The sequence below is a fragment of the Notolepis coatsorum genome, assembly GCF_963971535.1.
Source record: "Notolepis coatsorum genome assembly, chromosome: 5".
In the NCBI taxonomy this organism is placed as follows: Eukaryota; Metazoa; Chordata; class Actinopteri; order Aulopiformes; family Paralepididae; genus Notolepis; species Notolepis coatsorum.
This window is the reverse complement of record NC_140169.1, coordinates 136,046,411-136,070,777: the sequence shown is the minus strand read 5'-3', so window position 1 is coordinate 136,070,777 and position 24,367 is coordinate 136,046,411. Positions and strand designations below refer to the sequence as shown.

At 45.3% G+C, this 24,367-nt stretch overlaps 1 protein-coding gene across 1 annotated transcript in view; it reads left to right on the top strand.

Annotated features, from left to right (window-relative positions):
- The window catches only part of otofa (otoferlin a), a gene marked incomplete at its 5' end in the record, with an annotated part of 319,129 nt that overhangs the window by 279,697 nt on the left and 15,065 nt on the right, over nt 1–24,367 (top strand). Inside the window, 17 exons of the mRNA XM_084314280.1 lie at nt 440–601; nt 2,779–2,850; nt 3,173–3,292; nt 4,506–4,667; nt 5,797–5,971; nt 7,243–7,418; nt 7,920–7,949; nt 8,563–8,697; nt 10,299–10,374; nt 12,200–12,345; nt 13,344–13,478; nt 14,091–14,228; nt 18,203–18,330; nt 18,960–19,130; nt 19,980–20,140; nt 21,330–21,472; nt 22,605–22,693. Of these exons, the coding sequence (XP_084170406.1) occupies nt 440–601; nt 2,779–2,850; nt 3,173–3,292; nt 4,506–4,667; nt 5,797–5,971; nt 7,243–7,418; nt 7,920–7,949; nt 8,563–8,697; nt 10,299–10,374; nt 12,200–12,345; nt 13,344–13,478; nt 14,091–14,228; nt 18,203–18,330; nt 18,960–19,130; nt 19,980–20,140; nt 21,330–21,472; nt 22,605–22,693 (2,219 nt within the window). The remainder of the gene's footprint in view (nt 1–439; nt 602–2,778; nt 2,851–3,172; nt 3,293–4,505; nt 4,668–5,796; nt 5,972–7,242; nt 7,419–7,919; nt 7,950–8,562; nt 8,698–10,298; nt 10,375–12,199; nt 12,346–13,343; nt 13,479–14,090; nt 14,229–18,202; nt 18,331–18,959; nt 19,131–19,979; nt 20,141–21,329; nt 21,473–22,604; nt 22,694–24,367) is intronic.

Genomic DNA, 24,367 nt, shown 5'->3' with positions numbered 1-24,367 from the left:
GATATTCCTTTATTGATCCCCTTATTCAGGCGTCATAGCAGCATGGGGAAGGGGAGGTACAGGTATGGTAGGGTAATAGTAGAAAGACATAGGCAATACAATTAGATCTGAATATAAAAATATGAGGAGAAAAAATGATGTAATAATAAACAAATAAAAAAAAGTATGTGTAATGTATGTACATGAAACTAAGATGAATGGTTGCTCTGACTGTAATACTGCAGTGTTCAGTCACAGTGGTTATTGGCCTAGTTTTACTTTTTGCCTTTTTATTACTAGTTAGAACCCAAACTTTTGCAGCTTTTCTCAGAAGCGCACCACTGACACCAAGTGGCCACCGTTAAAGCTGCACCTCCCATACTGTTTTTTTTTTTTTTAACACCCTTCTGTGTTCCCCCAATCGTGTTGACCGTCTATCGTGCCGTGGTGCGGCGTTCAGGGCAAGGCCGATTTCATAGGTCGGACGTTCGCCAAGCCCGTCACTAAGATGTGTGACGAACACTACGGGCCGCCCAGGTTCCCCCCCCAGCTGGAATACTACCAGATGTACAGAGGGAACTCCACGGCTGGAGACCTGCTGGCTGCCTTCGAGCTGCTGCAGGTGAGACATGTGCACGCTCACGATCACGCACACACACACACGCACAAGCACACGCACACGCTCACGCTCACGCACACGCATAACTACACACGTACATTTTGATTTGATTTGATTTGATTTATTATACGATTGTAACAACACACGTCAAGGATAAAAACACAATAAAGTCAGAGGCTTGTTTCCATTGTGGTCCTTGGTCTGGCAACAAACATGACATGCAGTATCACAAAGAACAGACATATAGGTACAATCATCATGGACAAAGACACACACACACACACACACACACACACACACACACACACACACACACACACACACACACACACACACACACACACACACACACACACACACACAGGCTCCCTTGGCCTATCTATCCCATGAGGAGTGTGTGTGTGTGTGTGTGTGTGTGTGTGTGTGTGTGTGTGTGTGTGTGTGTGTGTGTGTGTGTGTGTGTGTGTGTGTGTGTGTGTGTGTGTGTGTGTGTGTGTGTGTGTGTGTGTGTGTCTGTGTGTGTGTGTGTGTCTCATATTCTCACACATTCACTCCTCATGGGATAGATGTGTGTGTGTGTGTGTGTGTGTGTGTGTGTGTGTGTGTGTGTGTGTGTGTGTGTGTGTGTGTGTGTGTGTGTGTGTGTGTGTGTGTGTGTGTGTGTGTGTGTGTGTGTGTGTGTGTGTGTGTGTGTGTGTGTGTGCGTGCGTGCGTGCGTGCGTGCGTGCGTGCGTGTGTGTGTGTGTGTGTGTGTGTGTGTGTGTGAGTCTCTGAATGTGTGAGAATATGAGACACACACCAAAAGCTTATCAAATCAAATCAAATTTATTTATAGGGCCCGACAACACACATTAATGTCCCCATGGGCCGTACAGGTCTTCTTTAAACAAGTCAAGAAGAAAACATAACAATAAGTCAAGAACAGAACAAGAACACCATAAGGTCCAAACATTTTTAGATGAATGCAAATAAATGAAAGAATGCAAGCACTCCCAGACATACCCCACGCGAAGGTAAGGAAAAACTCACTAAAACCTAACAATAGGGAAAAAAGCTCCACAGGCAATGTGGAGGAGAGAAACCTTAGAAGGGCCATTCAAGGGGGGATCTCCCTTCTTAGATGTTGGTGATAGTAGTGTTGCAGACGGACAGTTGGTAAGCATGCACTCATGTGTGTAGTGAAACACAGATGAGTGCATGCAATAGCAACTGTACATTTTGAAAGATTAAAGATAGAGCTAATAGCGATAGCAACTGAACATTTTGAAAGATTAAAGATAGAGTTGATAGCGGATCTATTTGTGACACATGCATGGAAAACTATGGAATAACACTCTTGCTAACAGTTTGTAGCGCTGGCACTATGACTGTGTTGCGTGCTGACAGGTAGGGAGGGGATTCAACCCATTCAACATAGAAGACGTAGAAAAAAGGGCGGCTAGGTGGTGTAGTGGGCAAGGCACTCGCCACCAGTGTGGAGACGCTAGGATTCGCGTGTTCGAATCCAGCTCTCCACATTGTTTTTCAGTTTGGCTGGTCGTCCGCAGTAATACACATTGGCCGTATTACGGGGAGGGAAAACTGAAGGGTGGGGATCGAACGTTGTGAACAAGCGACTCCTACAAGTCGGTTGGTGCGCCTGCGCAGTAGAATCAGGAAGTGTCGGGGGCAGCGTGAGCCTCCCACGCGTTACTCCTCGCCACTGAGAGATCGAGCTGCGCAGGTGAAAAGATGCGACTGCTGTTACCTCAAGTACCGGAGGGGACTTGTGCTATGTATGACTTAGTCCACATTGCAGCCGGCTTGTGGGAGGCAAGAAACAGCGTTCGTGACATAACAGGGGAGGGTTGAATTGGATGATACGAAATTGGGATGGGAGAAAATATGGAAAAATGGGAGAAAAAGTGGATCAAAAAAAAAAGAAGACGTAGAAAAAGACACGGCATGGCACACAGGACACAAGGCTGGAAACCTCTCAGAAAGCTTGTGCTCTCTTTCTCTTTCTCTGTTCTGCTTCTGATCTGCGTCTCTCATCTACATCCATCTTCTGTCCTTCCATGTTCCTGTCATGATCAACCCTCCCATCACATCCTTCCTGTCACCTTTGACCCCTGGCTTCACACTCCATATGACCTTCCCTCGTTCCCTTTAAATACACCCTAAACCAACCCATACTGCAGAAACCCTACGACGGCGAGGAGATCAGGCGAGCTCTGATTGCGGTCCATGACTTTCAAGTTCCACATATAAAGGTGCTGTTTTCTCTCTTTCTGTTCATCCCTCTCTTCTCTCTCTCTGCATCATACAGTACTGTGGCTCTATGCTCTGAGTTCACGACGTTTCGTGCCTGTCTGTCAATCTTCCATCCTTACCCTCTCCTTTCTTGCACTTTAACAATACAAAGACCGAGCAAGGAAAGATCTAGAGATGGTATCGCAAACAGTTTTGACATCTTCGTGGATTTAAAAATCGGAGGCTTTACCGTACGCTAAGTCACGTGCTACACGGTTGTCTTCTTGCCGGTGCTTTTATTTTGAAAAGACTGACCCCGCCCATCTTGTCCTCCCTGAGTAGATTGGTCAAGCGGGGAGGGCGGACCTTCCACCCCTCGAAATGCCAACAGACTCGGAGCACGGACCCATCCTCCCTGTGCCCCTCGGCATCCGGCCCATCCTCAGCCGGTACCGCATAGAGGTGACAGTAACATACAGTACGATAATACAATGCAAACTTTATTGGTCACACAAGGTGAAGAAGATGGTCTTTGGCTTCATCTGGGACCAAAGAAAGACACCGGTGAACAGCATATAACATCCAGTACATGAAAACATTAAATAAGATAGACAAGTAAGTAGTAGATAAGTAGATAAGTAATAATAATAATAATAATAATAATAATAATAATAATAATAATAATAATAATAATAATAATAATAATAATAATAATAATAATAATAATAATAATACACTTTATTTGTATAGCACCTTTCATACAAGAAATGCAGCTCAAAGTGCTTCACAACAGCAAAAAAAAGACAGGCATAAGATGAGCAAAACAGACAAAGTCAAAGTGAGAGACACACATCTGGTGAGAGACCATCTCGTGTATATATTGGTGTCAGTTAATGAACGGTTAATTATCATGCCGTAATCGACCAATTAGGCGAATTGGCAAATCTGGTATGTCATAAATGTATAGATGTAGCAGTACTGTCTATCTGTATGTCATATATGTTATGATGAATTGGAAATGGGGGACCCTGATGTAAACAAGACGAAAGTCTTTCTCTGGTCTGCATCCCCTTAACAATTGTATATGTATTGAGCTGTACTGTACTGTACCCATTCTGCAATCTGTTAATAAAGTTTTCAATCAATCAATCAACATAGTCAGAACACCAAACCATGTTGGATCCACATTAGGATTCAACATCCCAACAGGCCTCCCTGTTCACACATAAAACAGATCAGTTCTGAGAATAGACGACACAAAGCCGTTGGAGCCACACCGTCAATACAGGATATAAAGACAGCTGCTGTACGTTACTGCAAGCCTGGGCGTGGTTTAATTAAGGTACCCCACTGTCGCTAATCCATTCTGTCCAGAGGTTCCGACCCATTGTGTCGCTAGAACAATCCCAGTAATATCAGAGTAAAAATATGCAATAGTGCAGTTCTGAATTACAAAACCTGACCGTTTAAAATCTGTAATAAGATCTGTAATAAGATCTGTAATAAAATCTGTAATAAAAGAGTAAAATATAAGTAGATAATCATAGCCTACTAAAAGTAGTGCAATTGTGACAAATATACAGTGCAAACATTTCATCTAGAATTGAAAAGATGTTCCACGCAGTGTTACCAAGAGTAGAGGGTGACCCTGGCGCTGGTGTCCTCTCTGGTGCAGGTCCTGTTCTGGGGCCTGAGGGACCTGAAGAGGGTCAACCTGGCGCTGGTGGACCGGCCTCGCGTGGACATCGAGTGTGCGGGCAGAGGGGTCCAGTCCACCGTCATCCAGAACTACAAGAAGAACCCCAACTTCAGCACCTTGGTCAAGTGGTTCGAGGTGGTGAGTACGATTTCGATAATCGACTTTTCGTAAATAATAGTATTATACAAATAGTTTCTTTCTTTCTTTCTTTCTTTCTTTATTTCTTTCTTTCTTTCTTTCTTTCTTTCTTTCTTTCTTTCTTTCTTTCTTTCTTTCTTTCTTTCTTTCTTTCTTTCTTTCTTTCTTTCTTTCTTTCTTTCTTTCTTTCTTTCTTTCTTTCTTTCTTTCTTTCTTTCTTTAGTTCTTAGTTTCAATGAAGGTTGACCTTCTCCTTTTTTATGATTAACCGTTTCCTCTTAATAGGAAGTAAAGCAGAGGCTAGCTAGCTTAAAATACACCTCTGGTAAGCATAGGCACGCTGTATGTCAGTTCCTCCTAGACGTTGTACATCCATGTGCGTAGTAGAAACAATAATTAAAAAGTTAATAATCATCTACACTCAAAATTGAATATCTGTAAGTATGATCATACAAGTAGGATCTGTATGAGTATCAAAGTGTTGTTTTTAAAAAAAAAATTATTCTTGAACAATTGGAGATGGAATGTTTAAAACGCCCATTTGTCTTCCATGTTGGAACAATCAAAGGTTGCAAATATAGAAATATATCAACTACCGCGGTATATAGTTTACATGATCCTATACTGGATCATGTGAAGAAGTCACACTGGAACAATAATATCATGCTTCTCCAGTGTTCTACCTCCTCTACCGCCGCACGTTTCTTTTGAAAGTGGTTACCAACGGTTATGGGCAGCCATGTTGGAAGAAAGAGAACTACACAAACATTCCATGCAAGCCCACGTTATTTCTAAACCTAGCCGCATTTCTGGCAAGACGCTCTCTGATTGGCCGACGCCTGTTTCGACACTGGTTAAGCTTAGGCACTCTTCGAAGTTAGAGTTTGTCTTAGAGCATGGCGATAGAACGCCAGGTAGTTTGCAGGCTGTTTGACGTGGAAATGGGCAAAGACACAGTTTGTCACGCGATTGGGCAAACGCGTCAGTGGCCAATCAGAGAGCGTCAGTCAGAAATGCGGCTAGGTTTAGAAATAACGCTGCAAGCCCTCTATTTACAACAGGAGCACATAACACCAACAACACATTACGTTGACCTCACCTATACCTGGCGTTTGACCTCTGACCCCAGGATCTCCCAGAGAACGAGCTCCTCCACCCTCCCCTTAACATCCGGGTGGTGGACTGCAGGGCGTTTGGTCGCTACACCCTGGTGGGCTCGCACGCCGTCACCAGCCTCCGCCGCTTCATCTACAGCGCCCCAGACAAGACCTCCAACTGGGCCAACAACTGGGCCACCGCAGGAGGTACTAACTCTGGACTTAGATTTAGTTCCATCGCAAGCTTCAGTATAGTGTGTAGTCGTGTACTGTGCTAATGCATGGGTGTCTGTATCCAGTGCGTACGGTTTGTGTCCTAACTCTTCAGCTGTTGGTTTCAAACTCATTTTAATTCAGACCGATGTGTCCTTACAGTGTATATCTGTATTTCTTACAGTGTAGTGTACATCTGTATTTCATACAGTGTAAATCTGTATTTCTTACAGTGTATACAGTATCTGTATTTCTTATAGTGTATATCTGTATTTCTTACAGTGTAAATCTGCATTTCATACAGTGTACATCTGTATTTCTTACAGTGTATATCTGTATTTCTTCCTGTGTAAATCTGTATTTCTTATAGTGTAAATCTGTATTTCTTACAGTGTAAACCTGTATTTCTTACAGTGTAAATCTGTATTTCTTACAGTGTAAACCTGTATTTCTTACAGTGTAAATCTGTATTTCTTACAGTGTAAATCTGTATTTCTTACAGTGTAAATCTGCATTTCTTACAGTGTAAACCTGTATTTCCTACTGAATTTCCGGATTTCTCTGCTTGCTTTTCACGCTTACCACCTTTTCTGCACACCATCCACTCCCTCGACCCGTCACTTCATCCTAATCGCTAACTACTAATCACCTAATCACCCGAACTACACTCTGTCTCTCTGTCCTCGTCCGCTCCTCGTTCCACTCTCCCTCCTCTCATCCTCTCCCTCCTCTCATCATCTCCCTCCTCTCATCCTCTCCCTCCTTTCATCCTCTCCCTCCTCTCATCCTCTCCCTGCATCCTTGTCCTCTCCCTGCGTCCTTGTCCTCTCCCTGTGTCCTTGTCCTCTCCCTGCGTCCTTGTCCTCTCCCTGTGTCCTTGTCCTCTCCCTGTGTCCTTGTCCTCTCCCTGCGTCCTTGTCCTCTCCCTGCGTCCTTGTCCTCTCCCTGCCTCCTTGTCCTCTCCCTGTGTCCTTGTCCTCTCCCTGCGTCCTTGTCCTCTCCCTGCGTCCTTGTCCTCTCCCTGCCTCCTTGTCCTCTCCCTGTGTCCTTGTCCTCTCCCTGCGTCCTTGTCCTCTCCCTGCGTCCTTGTCCTCTCCCTGCGTCCTTGTCCTCTCCCTGCCTCCTTGTCCTCTCCCTGCCTCCTTGTCCTCTCCCTGCCTCCTTGTCCTCTCCCTGCCTCCTTGTCCTCTCCCTGTGTCCTTGTCCTCTCCCTGTGTCCTTGTCCTCTCCCTGTGTCCTTGACCCTTGACCTCCCTCGCACCCAGCTGCTAATCTGATGAACGGCTACATGGTGCTCGCCTCCCAGTCCCGCTCCTCACCCAGCCTCTCCTCCCCCCGCCCCTCGCCCTGCACCTTCTCTCGCCCCGCAGGTGACATCATAGTCAACCTGGACCCCGAACCCTCGGTCAGAAAGATGGAGACTGTGGTCAAGTTGGAGGCCGTAAGCTTTGCGTTCGGGGGTTTTGTGTGTAATGCTTATGTACAGTATAACATTGCCTGCTAATGTATGTAGTGTGCGTGTGCGAGCGCGTGTGTGTGTGGATGTGTGTGTGTATGTGCGGATGTGTGTGTGTGTGTGTGTGTGTGTGTGTGTGTGTGTGTGTGTGTGTGTGTGTGTGTGTGTGTGTGTGTGTGTGTGTGTGTGTGTGTGTGTGTGTGTGTGTGTGTGTGTGTGTGTGTGTGTGTGTGTGTGTGTGTGTGTGTGTGTGTGTGTGTGTGTGTGTGTGTGTGTGTGTGTGTGTGTGCGTGCGTGTGTGTGTGGATGTAAAGGATGACAGTGTGGCTTCACATCCAATCCCTTCTATGTCATTTCCATCATGCTGTGCAGACTGACCCATCGTGCCAATCATCCCTTGTTAATAACGGTGTGGTTTGTTTTGTATGACCTCCCCCCCCCCCCCCCTCCCCTCCTCCTCCCCTCCCCCCTCCTCCCTGCCCATAGACCTCTGACGCTGTTGTTAAAGTGGACATGGTGAGTTCTGACCCCTGTGTACTGTGGTATACGTCACAGCAAAACGGCAATGTTATCACATACTGTGAATCGCTGCTGACTCAAAACCATGGATGAAAATTAGGGATGTCCGATATTATCGGCCTACCGATAATATCGGCCGATATTGGCATTAAAATGTAATATCGGAAATGATCTGTATCGCTTTAAAAAAAACTATATATTTTTTTTTACATTTATTTAAGCTTTATTTACCCAGGCAAGCAAGTAAGAACAAATTCTTATTTTATTTATTGTCAAAAGTATGCATAATGGTGTGTTAATTCCACGACAAGAGATATGTAATGTTAATTACCTGAAATTATTCCGTTTTTGGGGGGGGGAAACCCCACATATATCGTTATCGGTTGATATCGGTATCGGAAATTAAGAGTTGGACAAAATCGTATATCTCATATCGGTAAAAAAGCCAATATCGAACATCCCTAATGAAAATGAAAACATCCGCTGCTGGGAAAACATTTTGCCCCCCCACCCTCTCTCTCTCTCTCTCTCTCTCTCTCTCTCTCTCTCTCTCTCTCTCTCTCTCTCTCTCTCTCTCTCTCTCTCTCTCTCTCTCTCTCTCTCTCGACAGAACGGTGAGGATAAAGGGAAGGATAAGAAGAAGAAGAAGAAAAAGAAGGGAGAGGTGGACGAAGATGAGGAGTCAGATGAAAGCATGCTGGACTGGTGGTCCAAGTACTTTGCCTCCATAGAAACACTGATGGTGGTATGTATGTGTGTGTGGTTCTGTACTATTGTATTGTATTCTGTTCTATTCTATTCTGTTTTATTCTATTATTTGTGCTCATCATTTGGTGACGTGTATGTATCTGTCCATTCAACTACGAATACACGACATGGATTGAATATATTAAAAATGTATTTGAATTAGTTGTGTACCTGTCTTTTGCCAGATTAACAGTGTTCCTATTCCTTGATCTACTAGAGTGTGGTACAATTCCTACAATATTAACGGGTCAAAAATGACACATGATAATTCATTTGGCTTAATTAGTCTATTCATCATCACACGTGAACGCTAATGGGCTCATTGGACCCACTACAGTCTCAGCTTGTCAGGCATACTCAATGTACGCAATTCCAAGACTGTTTAGGGACCACATTATGCAGAAATATGCAAATACTTCTAGGCAAGAATAGAATAGAATAGGCGAAAGTAACACATTTGTACTGCATATACCGCATGTCTGTAAAGGGGATACTTGTGGCTACCCATAGAACCCATTTTCACCCAGATATCCTGAGGTCAGAGGTCAGGAGGGGGCCCCTTGCCATGCCAGTCTTTCCCTCGTCAAAACGTAGCCTTCCCGACAAGCTAGCATGACACAGTTGGGTACCAATGGATCCCTGATGTCATCTAGTTCCATATGATCCCAATATCCGCACTCTAGCTTTAGAACTCAGCCGCTGAAAGACAGTAATGTCGGCCCCCTGCGGGTCTCTGGGGGTTAATACATGATACGGGTCATTTTGACCCATGCTATGCATCATAGAGGTAGTGATGCACCACATTTGAAGGCAACATTTTTATAAAATAACACTAAAATCAGTGTTAAAAAAATACCGTCATGTTAAAAAAGGAATTCATTGAGCATGCAAAGATATCAAACTAAATCATTCGCCCCGGGTTCACCTTTGACCCACGCTATGGAATAGAATAGAATATACTTTATTGTCATTATATTTGCATACAACATTGAATGGAAGCGGACATGGCCGGTTAGCCTTCGGGAGAGGTGTTAGTTGGACAATGCCTAGGTTAACCGGTCATCCGCTTCCATTCATTGTGCTAAGCTAGGCTAACGTGCAGCCAGATAGCTTTCTACTGAACGCACAGAGAGGAAACTGGTATCCATCTTCTTGTCTCTCTCTGGAGAAGACAGTAAGTTAATTTCCCAAAATGTTGGCGTGTTCCTTTAAGGTGCAGTAGTGGAAGCAAAGCAAATATAAAATCACAAAAGTAATAAAAGAGAAACATAAAATACTATACAATAAAACAATGGGTCATTCACCAAGGACTTACGACAAAAAGGGCTTTCTCTTAGGGCCATTTGAGACCTTTTCGGGCCGATTTTGCGATTCACCAACCGTCCCAATAAAACATATATAATTAATATTATATTATAATATATTGTCTATATTCATGTCTTGCCCCGAAAAGGTCTCAAATGGCCTCAAGAGAAAGCCCTTTTTGTCGTAAGTCCGTTGGTGAATGAGACCCATTACTATACTGTGTAGTACAATACACAAAATAACAATCACAGTGTCATACGGTCTGAGTCTGGTTGTCTCGCTCGTGGCTTCCAGCTCCTGAAAGCGCAGGAGGCAGCGCAGGCCGAGGCGGAGGAGAGGGAGGACCTGGAGATAGCGGCGGAGGGAGCAGGTACTGAACTCTCACAGAACCAGACAGACCGCCTGCCGACTGTGCTTCTTCTGACGCCTGTCTGCTTTGAACGCCAGTAGGGAACCTGCCGACTGAGGCGTGTCCCTGTGAAGTCCTAGGCAGGAGGAGAGCCGCTGGGGGTGGTTTGCTGTCAGTGCTGTCACTGCTGTCAGTGCTGTCAGTGATAGAAGTCTTTCACGGAATGTTTTGGAAAGCACATTTCCTCCTCTATATCGGATATGTTGATATATATGAGAAAATAATATATAGACTAAAATATGTTGCTGTCTTGAACCTTAACCCTTCCACTACCACACTACCACACAACAGAAGGTTAACCTTTCACCACCACACTACCGTAACTGTAGTGTGGTAGTGAAAGGGTTAACCGTCTGTAGTGTGGTTAGTGAAAGGGTTAACCCTTTTGTAGTGTGGTAGGGAAAGGGTTAACCTTCTGTAGTGCGGTAGTGAAAGGGTTAAACAAGTGGCAGTCTAACAGTAATAGGACTGTCTGACTCTTAATACTAAACTCTGCACGGACTCTGGTACAGTGTGTTACTATGGTTTGGACCACGTATACCACCATCACTATTACTACTGTCTGATTGAATCCTCCCACTCACTACTGTTCACTACTACTACTGTTATCACTATTATCATTTCCTCGCATGCACTTTGTTCTATGTTCTATTATTATTACTACCAATCCTACCTGTACCCCCCCCCCCCCCCCTCCTGCTGCTATGACACTTGAATTTACCCAAGGGGATTAATAAACACTTGACTTGACTTGATATCATTGGTTTAGTCAAGTCAAGTGTTCCTTTATTAATCCCCTTGGGGAGGTACAGGCAGGAAAAAAGATAACAATAATAATCATAATATAAATAGTCATAATAATAATAGAGTATATTCTATCAATGAAAATGATAATAATAGTATAGGCCTACAGGGTACAGTATATAGTAGTAGCACACTGCGCCAAAGTCCATGCAATTAAGACATTCAGACAGTCCCAACAGTTCTCAAGTTCTCCAGCCGTTAGTTCTCCAACTATTTGACCCACTGCATGGAAACATTCTTTCTAAAAAGTGCTTACCAGTGGTTACAGGCGGCCATGTTGGAAGAAAGAGAACTATACCAAACATTCTGTGCAAGGCCTCTGTTGGGGAATTGTGGGTCACTGCCGTCGCTGTGGGAATGGAACTCACTTCTTTTGCTGTGAAATGCGGAGAGCACAGAGCATGCGTTCTGCCCACGGCACCTCCACCTCCACCTCCCCCGACCCAGATCACTTGCATCTCATTCATGCTCAGAATTTTTGTGAAACACGCCGTCATGCCCATCTAACCTGCCTTCACCAGCATCGCCATGCAGCTCTGCACTACACATGAAAGTTGGCTGATAGACTGTTATCACCGATTGAACCCTAGTCACGTCTCGTAACCTCTTTGCATAAATGCACATAAAAGTCCCGTTTTAGGGCTAATTGAATGAATGCCAAATTGTAAAATATGGAATACAATTTCAGTCTAACATGCGTGATTGTAAAATAATACTGTTGTGCTCTTTTTGTAAATTCTATTGACTTCTGCCAATCAGCTCGTTCTCTGCCTGTCTAGATGTGATCAAATTATAACGTTATAGGTTTTCTTCTACATGATGATGTAATTGCCTTAGTGACCTATAAGGAGCCGACCGCGTCAACTTTCATGTCGATTGACACGTGGAGCCGCTATGTCCTCCCTTTTCCACCCCCCCACCCCACCCCACCCCACCCCCACCTCTCTCCACACCTCCACCTCCACTCACCCCTTCCGCTCAGACATGAAATCCGATGACCTCTCTATGAAAGGCTCCAAGAGCAAGGAGAGGAGCAGGGAGAAGAAGAGCGCCAAGGACAAGAGGAAAAGCCACGGTGGAGACGGCGCCGAGAAACGACCCGTCAGACCCAAAGTGGACGAGCTGCTGGTCAGTAGAGAACATCCATCCTTCACGGTGGCGTCACACACTCGTGACACAACGCTCGTCCTCATAGGCTGGTGGATCATGCAACCTTTTCATGCCAGATGGTTTCCAGTGTTTTAATTTGAAAGGAGAAAATCCACCTCCTGAATTAATTTGATTGAAAGTGAATGATTCCAACCCTGACGCGTCTATACTTCCCACAAGCAAGTTGTCCTTTTGCGCGATCTGATTGGCCACTGACGTTTCTGGTCATGTGACATGTGCGCCCAATCGTGTGACGGCAAGTTCTTTGGACGGTTAAGCTTAGGCGCTCTTTCGAAGTTGGTTAAGGTTAGAGTTTGTCTTAGAGCATGGCGATAGAACGCCAGCCCTGATTCCAAACTCTAACCTTAACCAACTGTGAAAGAGTCGCCTAAGCTTAACCAGTGATAAACTAGGCGTTAGGTCGTTTGCAGGCTGTTCGACGCGGAAATGGGCTAAGACACTGCTCGGCATGCGATTGGGCGCACATGTCACATGACCAGAAACGTGCATGGCCAATCAGAGCGCAAAACGGGAACGCGGAAGGACAACTTGCTTGTGGGAAGTATAGACGCAACCCTGACACACGCACATACACACACGCATGGTGTGTGTGGTATATAACAAGGAGCCAGAGAGTGATTATGATACCTGTGTGTGTTGTGTAGGTTTATAACAAGGAGCCAGAGAGTGATTATGATACCTGTGTGTGTTGTGTAGGTTTATAACAAGGAGCTAGAGAGTGATTATGGTAACTGTGTGTGTTGTGTAGGTTTATAACAAGGAGCTAGAGAGTGATTATGGTAACTGTGTGTGTTGTGTAGGTTTATAACAAGGAGCTAGAGAGTGATTATGGTAACTGTGTGTGTTGTGTAGGTTTATAACAAGGAGCTAGAGAGTGATTATGGTAACTGTGTGTGTTGTGTAGGTTTATAACAAGGAGCTAGAGAGTGATTATGATAACTGTGTGTGTTGTGTAGGTTTATAACAAGGAGCTAGAGAGTGATTATGGTAACTTCGAGGCCTGGCTCCACTCCTTCAACCTGTACAGAGGGAAGGCGGGGGATGATGATGAACAGGCCCTGGATGACGACAGGATCGTTGGCAGATTCAAGGTGGGACTGCGTTACATTTGTATCTTATTTGCTATTAGGATCCCCATTAGCTGACACCTTATGCCGCGTTCACGTTACGTGGGAAGAAGCGGAAGAGCCAGAGGACATCTCGTTGCTACAACTATAGGAAGCCTTCACGCGTTGACTCGATGAAACGCCCACATCCATACTTCCGCAATTCGTGACGCGAAGTGGGAGATATCGGGGTCTATAAAAAAATCCCATATGTCCTAGTAGGAATTACCACTAGGAGGCTGACGTGAATGGTTTTTCCCAGTCGGAAGCTGGTTCTTCCGCTTCTTCCCACGTAACGTGAACGCGCCATTAGAGGCCGCTAGTCATTACTGGGGTCCAATAATGTAGGTTTGTATGTCACATTTATGCAGAGTTGAGAAAATCCTGTGAAAAACAGTAAAAGATTAAAAAAATATATATTTTGGTTACATTATGAAAAGAAGAGTTTTAATGTTCAATACCAACTGCCACCAGGACATGTTGTAGCTTACCTGTATCATTCTCTATTAATAACAATATGACCCTTGAAAACGTGCCTGTGTTTGGTCATCATGTATTAACTTTCTGTAATCTGTCTTTCTTCGACCTTTGACATAGGGGTCCTTGTGCATGTACAAGCTCCCCCTGTCTGAAACGATCACCAGGGAGGCGGGATTTGATCCTAATATGGGCATGTTCCAGAGCATTCCGCACAACGACCCAATCAACGTCCTCGTGCGAGTCTATGTGGTCAGGGTGAGTTACCTGCTGATTTTTCAATTCTAAAACCATAACATTAAAACCCTAAGGCATAAATATGTCTATGTTGGTTTCTTTTCTCTTACAGCACCAGAGTGCCTTTTTATTTGTTTGTTTTCTAAGGGTGTCCCTCGAACCTTGGCAGTGATTGACCCTATTCACATGGTAGCCATTTTGCTGTTATAGATCGTATAGCTTTACGCTCTGCTCTATTGGAACTATCCCTTTATCCACTCTAATAATGAATAACTTTCTCCACATGCACACACCTATTTACCTCCGCCTGGCCACACCCACATCCGCTCCTATATAAGCGGGGTCGTGGCCACACAATCAGCTCCTTCCCTACTTTCACCACCGAAAGTGTCTGTATACACCACTTTAAGTTTAGTGCCAAAGTAGTTTGTTGGAGAGGAGCTACGTTGACATTGTATCTATGTTTTTTCTCTCTCGCTATTTTTAAAAAAAACAAAGAGATAATGTCTTCACCGTCGGAGGGTCTATACGACTACCACCCTACCCTCCACCAGCGCTTCACTATCGCGGCCGATAGGCCGACAGTTCCTCTGGTGGCCGGGGATTTGCGTCGCAGACTCTTCGCCTCGGCTCGCTCTCATTGTAAGACGGCGAGCAGTGGGGGTGAACGGCCTGGTTGTAGTGTTGTGCTGGAGCCGAGCGAGAGTTCTCTCGCCTCTTCTCCATATCCGAGACTGAGGATTACATGGAGGGGGCAGGGGCTCTCTTGTTCGAAGGCCCAGCGGAGACGTGTCACTCTCCCCTTCAGGGAGTGGCAGGGAGTGCTACGTCTCCCTGGGGTTCCTTGTCCTCTGGGACTGGGTTAAAACCTCTACCCCGGAGACGAGATGCCCAGCTATCTGCCGCGTTGGACGACGGCGCCCAGTGCAGCCTCCCGAGCCATTAAGAAAGCCAGTTCCCCAGGGGAAGTCGGCTAGGCAGTTGGCGTCGTGGAGTGACCAGGTGTACATCGCCTCGACACAGAGCCTGGCTGCAACCTCCAACATTGCGCAGCTGGCGCGCTACATGTCGGGGCTGATGGCGGGCGGGACGGTACTAGATGACCATCAACGGTACCTCCACGCCCAGGCGGCCACCGTTACCGCCGCCGCTGCCGGGCCTTCCGCGAAGAAGGCCAGGAGTGGAGGAAGTGCCGCTACCGCTGCAGCCAGTCGCCCTGCGGGCCGGCTTCCCGTAGGGGCGTTCTGCATGCGGCAGGCGACGCTAGTGACTCCCCTGTTTGCCCCTGTCCCCCCCCTGGTCCCACTCCATATTAGGATAGGTGGGTCACGGGATTTCCCCGGCCATGGAATACGTCACTGGGCGCGTTTTCTATTGGCTATGAGACATCCGTGAGTTTTTTCAGGCTCTGTGCTGCGGACCGCTGTCATTGTCAAAGTTGGATGATGCGATGCATTTGAAAACTGTTTGTTTTCTGCTCTGCTCTCTATTAAATGTGTATTGGGCCTTTGGTCACTTGGCTCAATAATTACATATATCTTTTTCAATTGTTACTCACGTAGAGGTCTCTCTGGGGGATTTTCTGTCTTCCACCTCTTGTGTAAAGAGCAGAATTGACAGGGTTTACCCTCAGACACGTCATATGAGACCCATATCTGTGTCTTATTGACCGGCTTCCTGCTGCTCGTCCCAGACAGCATGGAGGGAACGTTGTCTGGTGTTTCTTATTAGAATTCACCATTGATGTGTTTTGGGTTCTCGACATGCATATAGCGCTAGCCCTGGGTGCTTTCAATGTGAAACCATGTTATGGGCCGGCACGCCTTGGTTGCCCAATTCATAGAAACAGCGTTTTTTATGCGGGCGGCTGGGAAGGAGATTTTTATCTCTACCGAGCGCCAGTGCACTAGGTTAGACTCGACGGCTCACGTACATCTCCGGGGGGAGATGACGGAGTAGATCAATACATTGGCGGAGGGGTCTCACGTCCATGAGGTGGGCCACCAGGAGCAGTGCATTCGCGTACTGACCGTCTTGGTGGCGCCCTCTGTGATGTTTTGGATCGACACGCGTACCTACCCCCCTCTTAGGACTGGGGATGGCGGCGTGACTAGGACACGGGACTGGTTCTGGTCGCGCCGGACCAGGTCAGTTAACCCGTTGTCCGCCGGGGCGCAGATCTGCTGTTCTGGTACCCCGAAGGTCTTTGTGTTTTTCCGGGGGGAAAATGCCTGGTCGGCCTGGGCGTCGCAGGGATTGATGTCGTGGATGTGTGTGTCATGTGTATGCCACTACGAGTTGCCCTTAACAGTGACGTGCTTGGTCCATACTGTGTTGTACCTTGCGCTGTGTTAGGGGGCCTGGTCCTTCTCCATTTATTTCACCCCTCCCTCCCCCTGCTGGGCGGGGATGGGAGGGGGCTGTCGAGGAGGTTCCTGTCAACCCCTCTAGGCATCCCTGTGTAGGTCCCGGTCCGCCAGGCCCAGGTCCGAACTCGTTCTCGTCGACCTGTTGGCCTGGGTTAACCCTTGAAAACCCTGGGAAAACTGAAACACTTGTACTGCTTGTATGGCCTGTGTATACACGCAGTTATGTTTCTGAGTTTTCTTGGTGGGTTAAGGGAACAACCGCCTCCTGTTAAACTAAACATAGGGGGGTGGTTGGTTCCCCGGTGTGTCGGTAGCCAAGTCGACTCTCGGGTTGAGGCCGCGCTTGACCCCGTCTGCCCGAGAGTGTGCCCCCGCATCTTTCATGACGTCTGCCAATTGTGTCAGCCTCTTCTTTGAACCTCGACCCGCTGGATTGGGGGGTCGGGTTTGTGGAGGTTATGACATGGTGCACAGCATACTGAACACCCCTTCCGCCGGGATACTGTTCTCACAGTAGACCCTTTAGGTGCCTGTCTAGTCCGCAGTGCTCCAGGCACAGGTTGAGTTCTGCTCTTGGGGCCTGTTGCCTGGATTGAGGGATCAACCTCCTTGGGGGTTGTCTCCTCGGCACGCCGACTGGTCCCGCAGTGTTGTGGGGGTGGTAGCCTCTTGTAGAGTGCTTCAGAGCGGTGTGCCAAGGGGGGAAGGGCCTGCTCTTGATTTGGGCCCTGTCCGATACGCCTGCGATGTGGGGGGTGGTGTCACCAGTGACCGTCTGGTGGGGTCCCGATGCTACAACCTCGTTGGCCTCACCAGGCCCCTTTATTTCAGGGGGTCCTAGCCCTCAGGTTGTCCTAGGGCTGGGACCTCCTCCGCGCTCTGCTGCTGCAGCCTTGCCACGGGGTTGGGTTATTGACCTTCGACCCCGTGATGTTGGGGGCTGTGACGGGGGTGTTTTTCTTCCCGTCCGTTCCCTGGTGGCATGTGGAATGCGCGCCTGAGTGGTCGCGGGTCCTTCTGAATGAAGGTAAGTCCCACGGTCTACTCGCCCTGTGCGTTTGAGGTGCTAAACCCTCTTCACATAGTCGTATCCAATTCCCTCCCATCCTCCACTAGGGGGGACCGGGGGGCTCGGGTCCTCCCCGGTTCTGATGGTTGTAGGGGGCCTCAGCAGGTACATCTGTCGAGATTTTCGCTCTGCTCAGATCCTGTGTTCCAATAGAGCAGAGCGTAAAGCTATACAATCTATAACGTAAGGTTATCCTATAACCCTAGTTATATGAGTATAGCGAGCGCTCTGCTCTGACTCACTGAGGACCCCCTGGTCTTCGCCTTCGGTGGTGAAAGACTTGGGAAGGAGCTGATTGTGTGGCCACGACCCCGCTTATATAGGAGCGGATGTGGGTGTGGCCAGGCGGAGGTAAATAGGTGTGTGCATGTGGAGAAAGTTATTCATTATTAGAGTGGATAAAGGGATAGTTCCAATAGAGCAGAGCGCTCGCTATACTCATATAACTAGGGTTATAGGATAACCTTACGTTATGAGCAAAATGGCCTCCGTATGCATATGGTCAAAACAGATGATGAATCTAAACTTCTATTCTGTTCCCTCTTGTATTATTTTAGGCTACAGACCTCCACCCTGCTGATATCAATGGCAAGGCTGATCCTTATATCGTCATCAAACTGGGCAGATTCGAGGTCAGGGACAAAGATAACTACAAATCCAAGCAGCTCAACCCTGTCTATGGCGCGTGAGTGGAAACGTATAGTGGGACCAAGCTGGTGGCGAAAGGTTTTATTTCCTGACATTTGCATGCATTGATATTTCTCTTTTTCCTTAAAGGAACACACCAACATTTTGTCTTCTTCAGAGAGAGACAAGAAGAGTTTCCTCTCTGTGCGTTCAGTAGAAAGCTATCTCAGCAGGACTTTTCACCACATGGCCCTGATCAGCGTTTTTGCTGGCATCGATGAAGGCCGTGTTGTTGTGTGTGTTTGTACTATTCTGCTACCCATGCATTTAATAACTATTATTCAGGACGCTATCCATGAGTGCAGGTTGTTCCTTTCATTGTTGTACTTAATGTATCAAGAGACAGAAGTGCTCGCAGCCACCATAGATGAGGTGTCATTGAAAGCCTTTTCTAGTCTCTCCTGTACAATGTAGTAATAATGTTTTTTTTACATTATGTGCAAACACATTTAATTAAAGTAACCTTACTTTGCACAAACCTGAATCTACTCCCTTCCTCAACATAATTATCTCCTCTCTCTCTTCTCATTATTTTCCACCTCGGGGTCACCTCCCTCCCTCCCTCCCTCCCTCCCTCCCTCCCTCCCTCCCTCCCTCCCTCCCTCCCTCCCTCCCTCCCTCCCTCAGATCCTTTGACATCGAGGCCACATTCCCCATGGAGTCCATGTTGACGGTGTCCATCGTCGACTGGGACCTGGTCGGCACAGACGACCTGATCGGCGAGACGAAGATCGACCTGGAGAACCGCTACTACAGCAAACACAGAGCCACCTGTGGCTTCGCCTCCAACTACTCTCTGTGAGCGTCCACGCATGCAGTGTTTACATTAGATTACGTTCAAATGTATTGTCATTAATACAGCACAGGTACAGTACAACGTAAAGAGGTTTGGCATCCGACCAGAGCACATGTAACAGTAAAGTGCAATAGTAATAAAAAATGCACAGGTGATTCAACTGGATATAAAATAATATGAATTAGTACTAATATGTGTAGTGATAATCAGATGTATGTAGACTTGTAATATTAATATGTACTGTGATACAGGTATAAAGACAATTATGGTAGTAGTCATACTGGCCAGCAGCGTAACTAGTAAGAGTATAGGTAAGGGATATGTACAGATATAGATATAGTATCTACAGATATGTAAAAGGATTATGTGCAGGTACGTACAGACAAATAATAATAATATTATTGTACATGCTATCATACAGTTATATGGGTTATATGCAGGTGTAGAAGTAGGTATATAGAAGGATTATATGCAGACAGATATGGATATATATATATATATATATATACTTCTACACCTGCATATAACCCATATAACTGTATGATAGCATGTACAATAATATTATATGTGGTAAATATAAATATATATATGTGGTAAATATAAATATATATATGCGGTATATACATTGTACATGCTATCATACAGAGTATATGGGTAGACTATAGTATGAGGTGAGTAGTTAAAATTATTATGATTACTATGATTACAGTGTAGGGCAGTTGTAGACAGTGTACTTGTACTCATTTATTTATCTTTTAAACACGATTTTGTTCTTGGAATAACACGAGAAAATAAAACAGCTGAGTACTGCTATAGTCTCCATAACCATTATGTTGTTTGTTTGACATTAGCCATGGATACAATATATGGCGAGACCCGCAGAAACCCACCCAGATCTTGTCTAGGCTGTGCAAGGAGGGCAAGCTGGAGCCTCCTCAATACGGGCCCGGGGGCAGAGTCAAGGTGGCCAACAGAGTGTTCCTCGCACCCGTAGACATCGAAGATGAGAACGGTAAGGATTTCCCATCGCTCACTCAAATGAAAAGTACTCGTAGATATTTAACCCTCAAGTCAACCTTTAAAAAAATCACACCTTTAGCCCTTTGCCGAAAACTGCAATCTCAGTAAAAAACATATCCTTTTCATGTATTGTTTAAATTTCTTTTCATGAATATCATTATTAACTTCAGTCCTCACCATACATATCGAATATTTATTCATTTTCAGGATTTTAAATTTTTTTTATTAGGGTTAGGGTTAGGGGGTTAGGGTTAGAGTTAGGGTTAGGGTTAGGGTTGAGATGAAACAATGGAGTGGACATGAGGGTCAAATGAGAGGGTGGGGTCGAGGATGACACCGAGGGTGATTGATGGTAAGTGTGATGGGTCCGGGATCTGCTGAGGGTGGTTTTTGTGCCGATGATGAAGAGTTCCGTCTTATCGTTGTTTAGTTTGAGAAGGTTATGTGTCATACAGGTTTGAAGTTCGGAGATGCAGGACTCAATGTGACTGAGGGGAGGGCTGTGGGGGGATTGTGTACTGATGTATATTTGGGTGTCATCAGCGTAACAGTGGAAGTTGAGGTTGTATTTACGGATGATGTGACCAAGGGGGAGAATGTAGCAGATGAAGAGCAGGGGGCCGAGGACTGAGCCTTGGGGGACCCCCTGTGTGACTGGGGAGGGGGAAGAAGTGTGGCCGGAGAGGGAGATGAATTGATGTCTGTTAGTGAGATAGGAGGAAAACCAGTCAAGTGCTGTGCCCTCAACACCCAGTTGGTGCAGCCTTTGGAGGAGGATGGAGTGACACATTGTGTCAAAGGCTGATCGAGTATGATCAGGATGTTGAGGGCACCAGAATCGGCGGAGATGAGGAGGTCGTTGATGACTTTAACCAGTGCAGTTATCATGTCTATTCTATTTTATTATCTATTCTATTTTATTATTTGTATTTTCGCACAATCGAGGCAGTCACGGCCACCTTCATTTCACTACTCGTGTATTATTGTGTGACAAATAAAACTCTTGAATCTTGAATCTTGAATCTTGAAGCAGCTATACTGTATTGCAAATGTGCGCTTGTTACACGCCCGTAAAACACGCCCTGCATGTGTGGAGGAGTTAGGGACAGCATGTCTCATGTTATTTTCACTTCATCTTTTGTTTTTATTCGCTCTCGTTTCTCTCCCTCCGTGCCCCACAGGTCTGAGGAAGCAGACGGAGGAGCACCTGGCCCTGACGGTGTTGAAGCACTGGGAAGAGATTCCCAGGGTCGGCTGCAAGCTCATCCCTGAACACGTGGAGACCAGACCTCTGCTGCACTCGGAAAAACCTGGCATCGAACAGGTGGGATTCACACACACTAGGGGCGCGAGTCCTAATCCAGTGTTCGCTTTATTACCACCTGCTCGACTAGTGAAAATACAAATAGAAATTCGCACATGCTAATCAAGCAACACTGTACTTATTGTACTTATTGTATGCCTATTCTTATGTCTGCACGTTCTACATTGCACTACTTTTTATTGTCTTTTCATACCTATTCTTATGTCTGTACTTTATGCATTGCTTTTATTCTGTCAACTGTATGCAGATTTTGTGCCTATGTTAATTTCATGCTATTAGCTGTGAAGCACTTTGAGCTGCAATCCATGTATGAAAGGTGCTATATAAATAAAGTTATTATTATTATTATTATTATTATTATTATTATTATTATTATTATTATTATTATTATTATTATTATTATTATTATTATTATTATTATATAGTTTTCTCTGAAACTGAAATCAAAAGATTGTTTTACACCACGCTGTGAGAAATCTGTCATCTGAATTGACCTGTCTTAAGGTCCGCTCTCTTTTCTCTTGACCCTCCAATCACAACTGTTGCTTCCCTCGGAACAGATGTGATTGGAGGATCAACAAAGGAGGGCGGGGTTTGACATGGCTCAGTGTGGTTGCACTCTCAATTATATACTGTACCTTTTCTGTTGACAGTGTCTGATCAGCTCACCATCGGCCCTCCTACCACTTCTTACCACACACACACACACACACGCACACGCACATGCACACGCACACACACACACACGCACACGCACACACATATGAGGGGCCGATTAGGCCATATACCGTCACTGTCACATATACATATTGAAATGTATCTCACATGCTACTGAAAAGCATTCGCGTACTACTGAGATCTGTCACGTATGCTATTGAAAAGCTGTCACGTATGCTACTGAAAAGTTCGTACGTATACTACTGAGATCTGTCACGTATGCTACTGAAAAATATGCAAATGTGTGCTAATTTTTTTTTTAATTTTTTTTCATATTAACTTTTTTTTATTTTATATATGCCCTAATCGGCCCCTCATACACACACACACACATATACACACACACACACACACACACACGTACACACTAAACACATAAATAATGTTTGTGCTGCTGTCCTCTGGTCTGCCACAGGGGCGTATTGAGATGTGGGTGGACATGTTCCCTATGGACATGCCAGCTCCTGGACCTGCCCTCGACATATCGCCACGGAAACCCAAGAGGTGGGCACTGACTAGGGGTTCTTAAAGAGAGCGAACACCAAGCTCCTCAGGGCGAATAAGACTTTCTTTAGTCACAAATAAAGTCTTAAAGAAAGGCAGTGAAAACACATGCATCTAATTTAACTAACTATCGGTGTTAGAATGTTAGAATACCAGACTTAACTTAAATTACTATAAGCCGTTCATATCTTTACCTTAAAGGACCATACCAGCCGTTCATATCTTTACCTTAAAGGACCGTAGTACCAGTCTTTTTGACATGTAGACTCCAAGTCATCCCTTCTTTATTCATACTCTTTTACCATCACTGGATGATTTATTAGTTATACATTTTTAAATAAAAGGTTTTCTGCGGATTCACCACTGCCATATGCCTACTTTCTTTATCTGAAAATGTGTCTTAAACACCACATAAACACTGATTCAAATGCCATGCTAACATTTGAAGTGCATTTATTTTCCTGATAATTATCATTTATTGTGCCGTTAATACAGTGTCTTAAAAGGAAGAAGAGGAATTAAGATGTCAGCATGGCGCTTTTGTCAAATGTGATGACTTCGGTTTATGTGGTGTAAACATTTTCAGATACACTGGAAGCCAATGGCAGTGGTGAATCGACTACCACATTTTTCAGTAACGGTAAAAGATTATGGAGAAAAAAAAGAAAGGCAGCTTGATGTCAAAAAGGACTGGTGTCTGTGATCGAGTCCAGCTGTCAGCGGTACCCCCGGCTTGGTCAGTCGGGGGTACCGCTTGGCAGTGTTAGCGAGTGGGAAGCCGGTGGGGCACGTGTCCTGGTCGTTGTAAACTGCGACTCCTACTGGTCGGTCGGGGCGCCTGTTCAGCAGGGAAGGGATCTGGGGGAAATAGCATGAACCTTGCGTTCCCCCAGTGAGGCTCCTCGCTGTCAGGTGAAAAGAAGCGGCTGGCGACTCCACATGTATCGGAGGAGGCATGTGGTAGTTCTACACCCTCCCCAGGCTGACAGTGGGGCAATGCGCGCAACAACCAGGAAGGGAATTGGCATAAAGACTAAATTGGGATGGGTGAAAAATACAGAAAAGCCCAAAAATAAATAGAATAACAATTTTATTTTTTAAAGACTGGTGTGGTCCTTTAATGTGTCACTGGTGTTTTGTGATGTATGCTGTCAGGTTGATGCTGTTTTAATGATAAAACCCTTTTGCATTGTGTGATGATGTAAATATGATGTAATGATGTAAATATTTATAAAATTGTATTATTTAATAGGACAGTGTTGATGAAGGGGCACTACATGATAAGCACCTTTGGATGAATCACATCATTTTGACAAAGTGAATCCTGAAATCCACACTTTGGAAACATCCATGAAGTGCTGCTATTTTCAATCCGTAGTAGGCTAGGCCTAGTACTAACACATGTTCATCTAAGACGTAATAATAATAATAATAATAATAATAATAATAATACATTGGTCTATATTTACTTTTCAGACTTCTGAAATCAGATGTGTATTGCATGCTATTTTGCAGTGTGAGCCTTCCTTTGAACCTAGCCAAATTTAAAAAAGTATGCTGTTGTTGTGTGTATTACACTGTGCATATAGCTTTGTGTATAGTACAACTGAATTTGTAGTTTTGCCCACCAGGTTAAATAACGGTGAGTGTGTACAACAGTTCCTAGTAGTTACC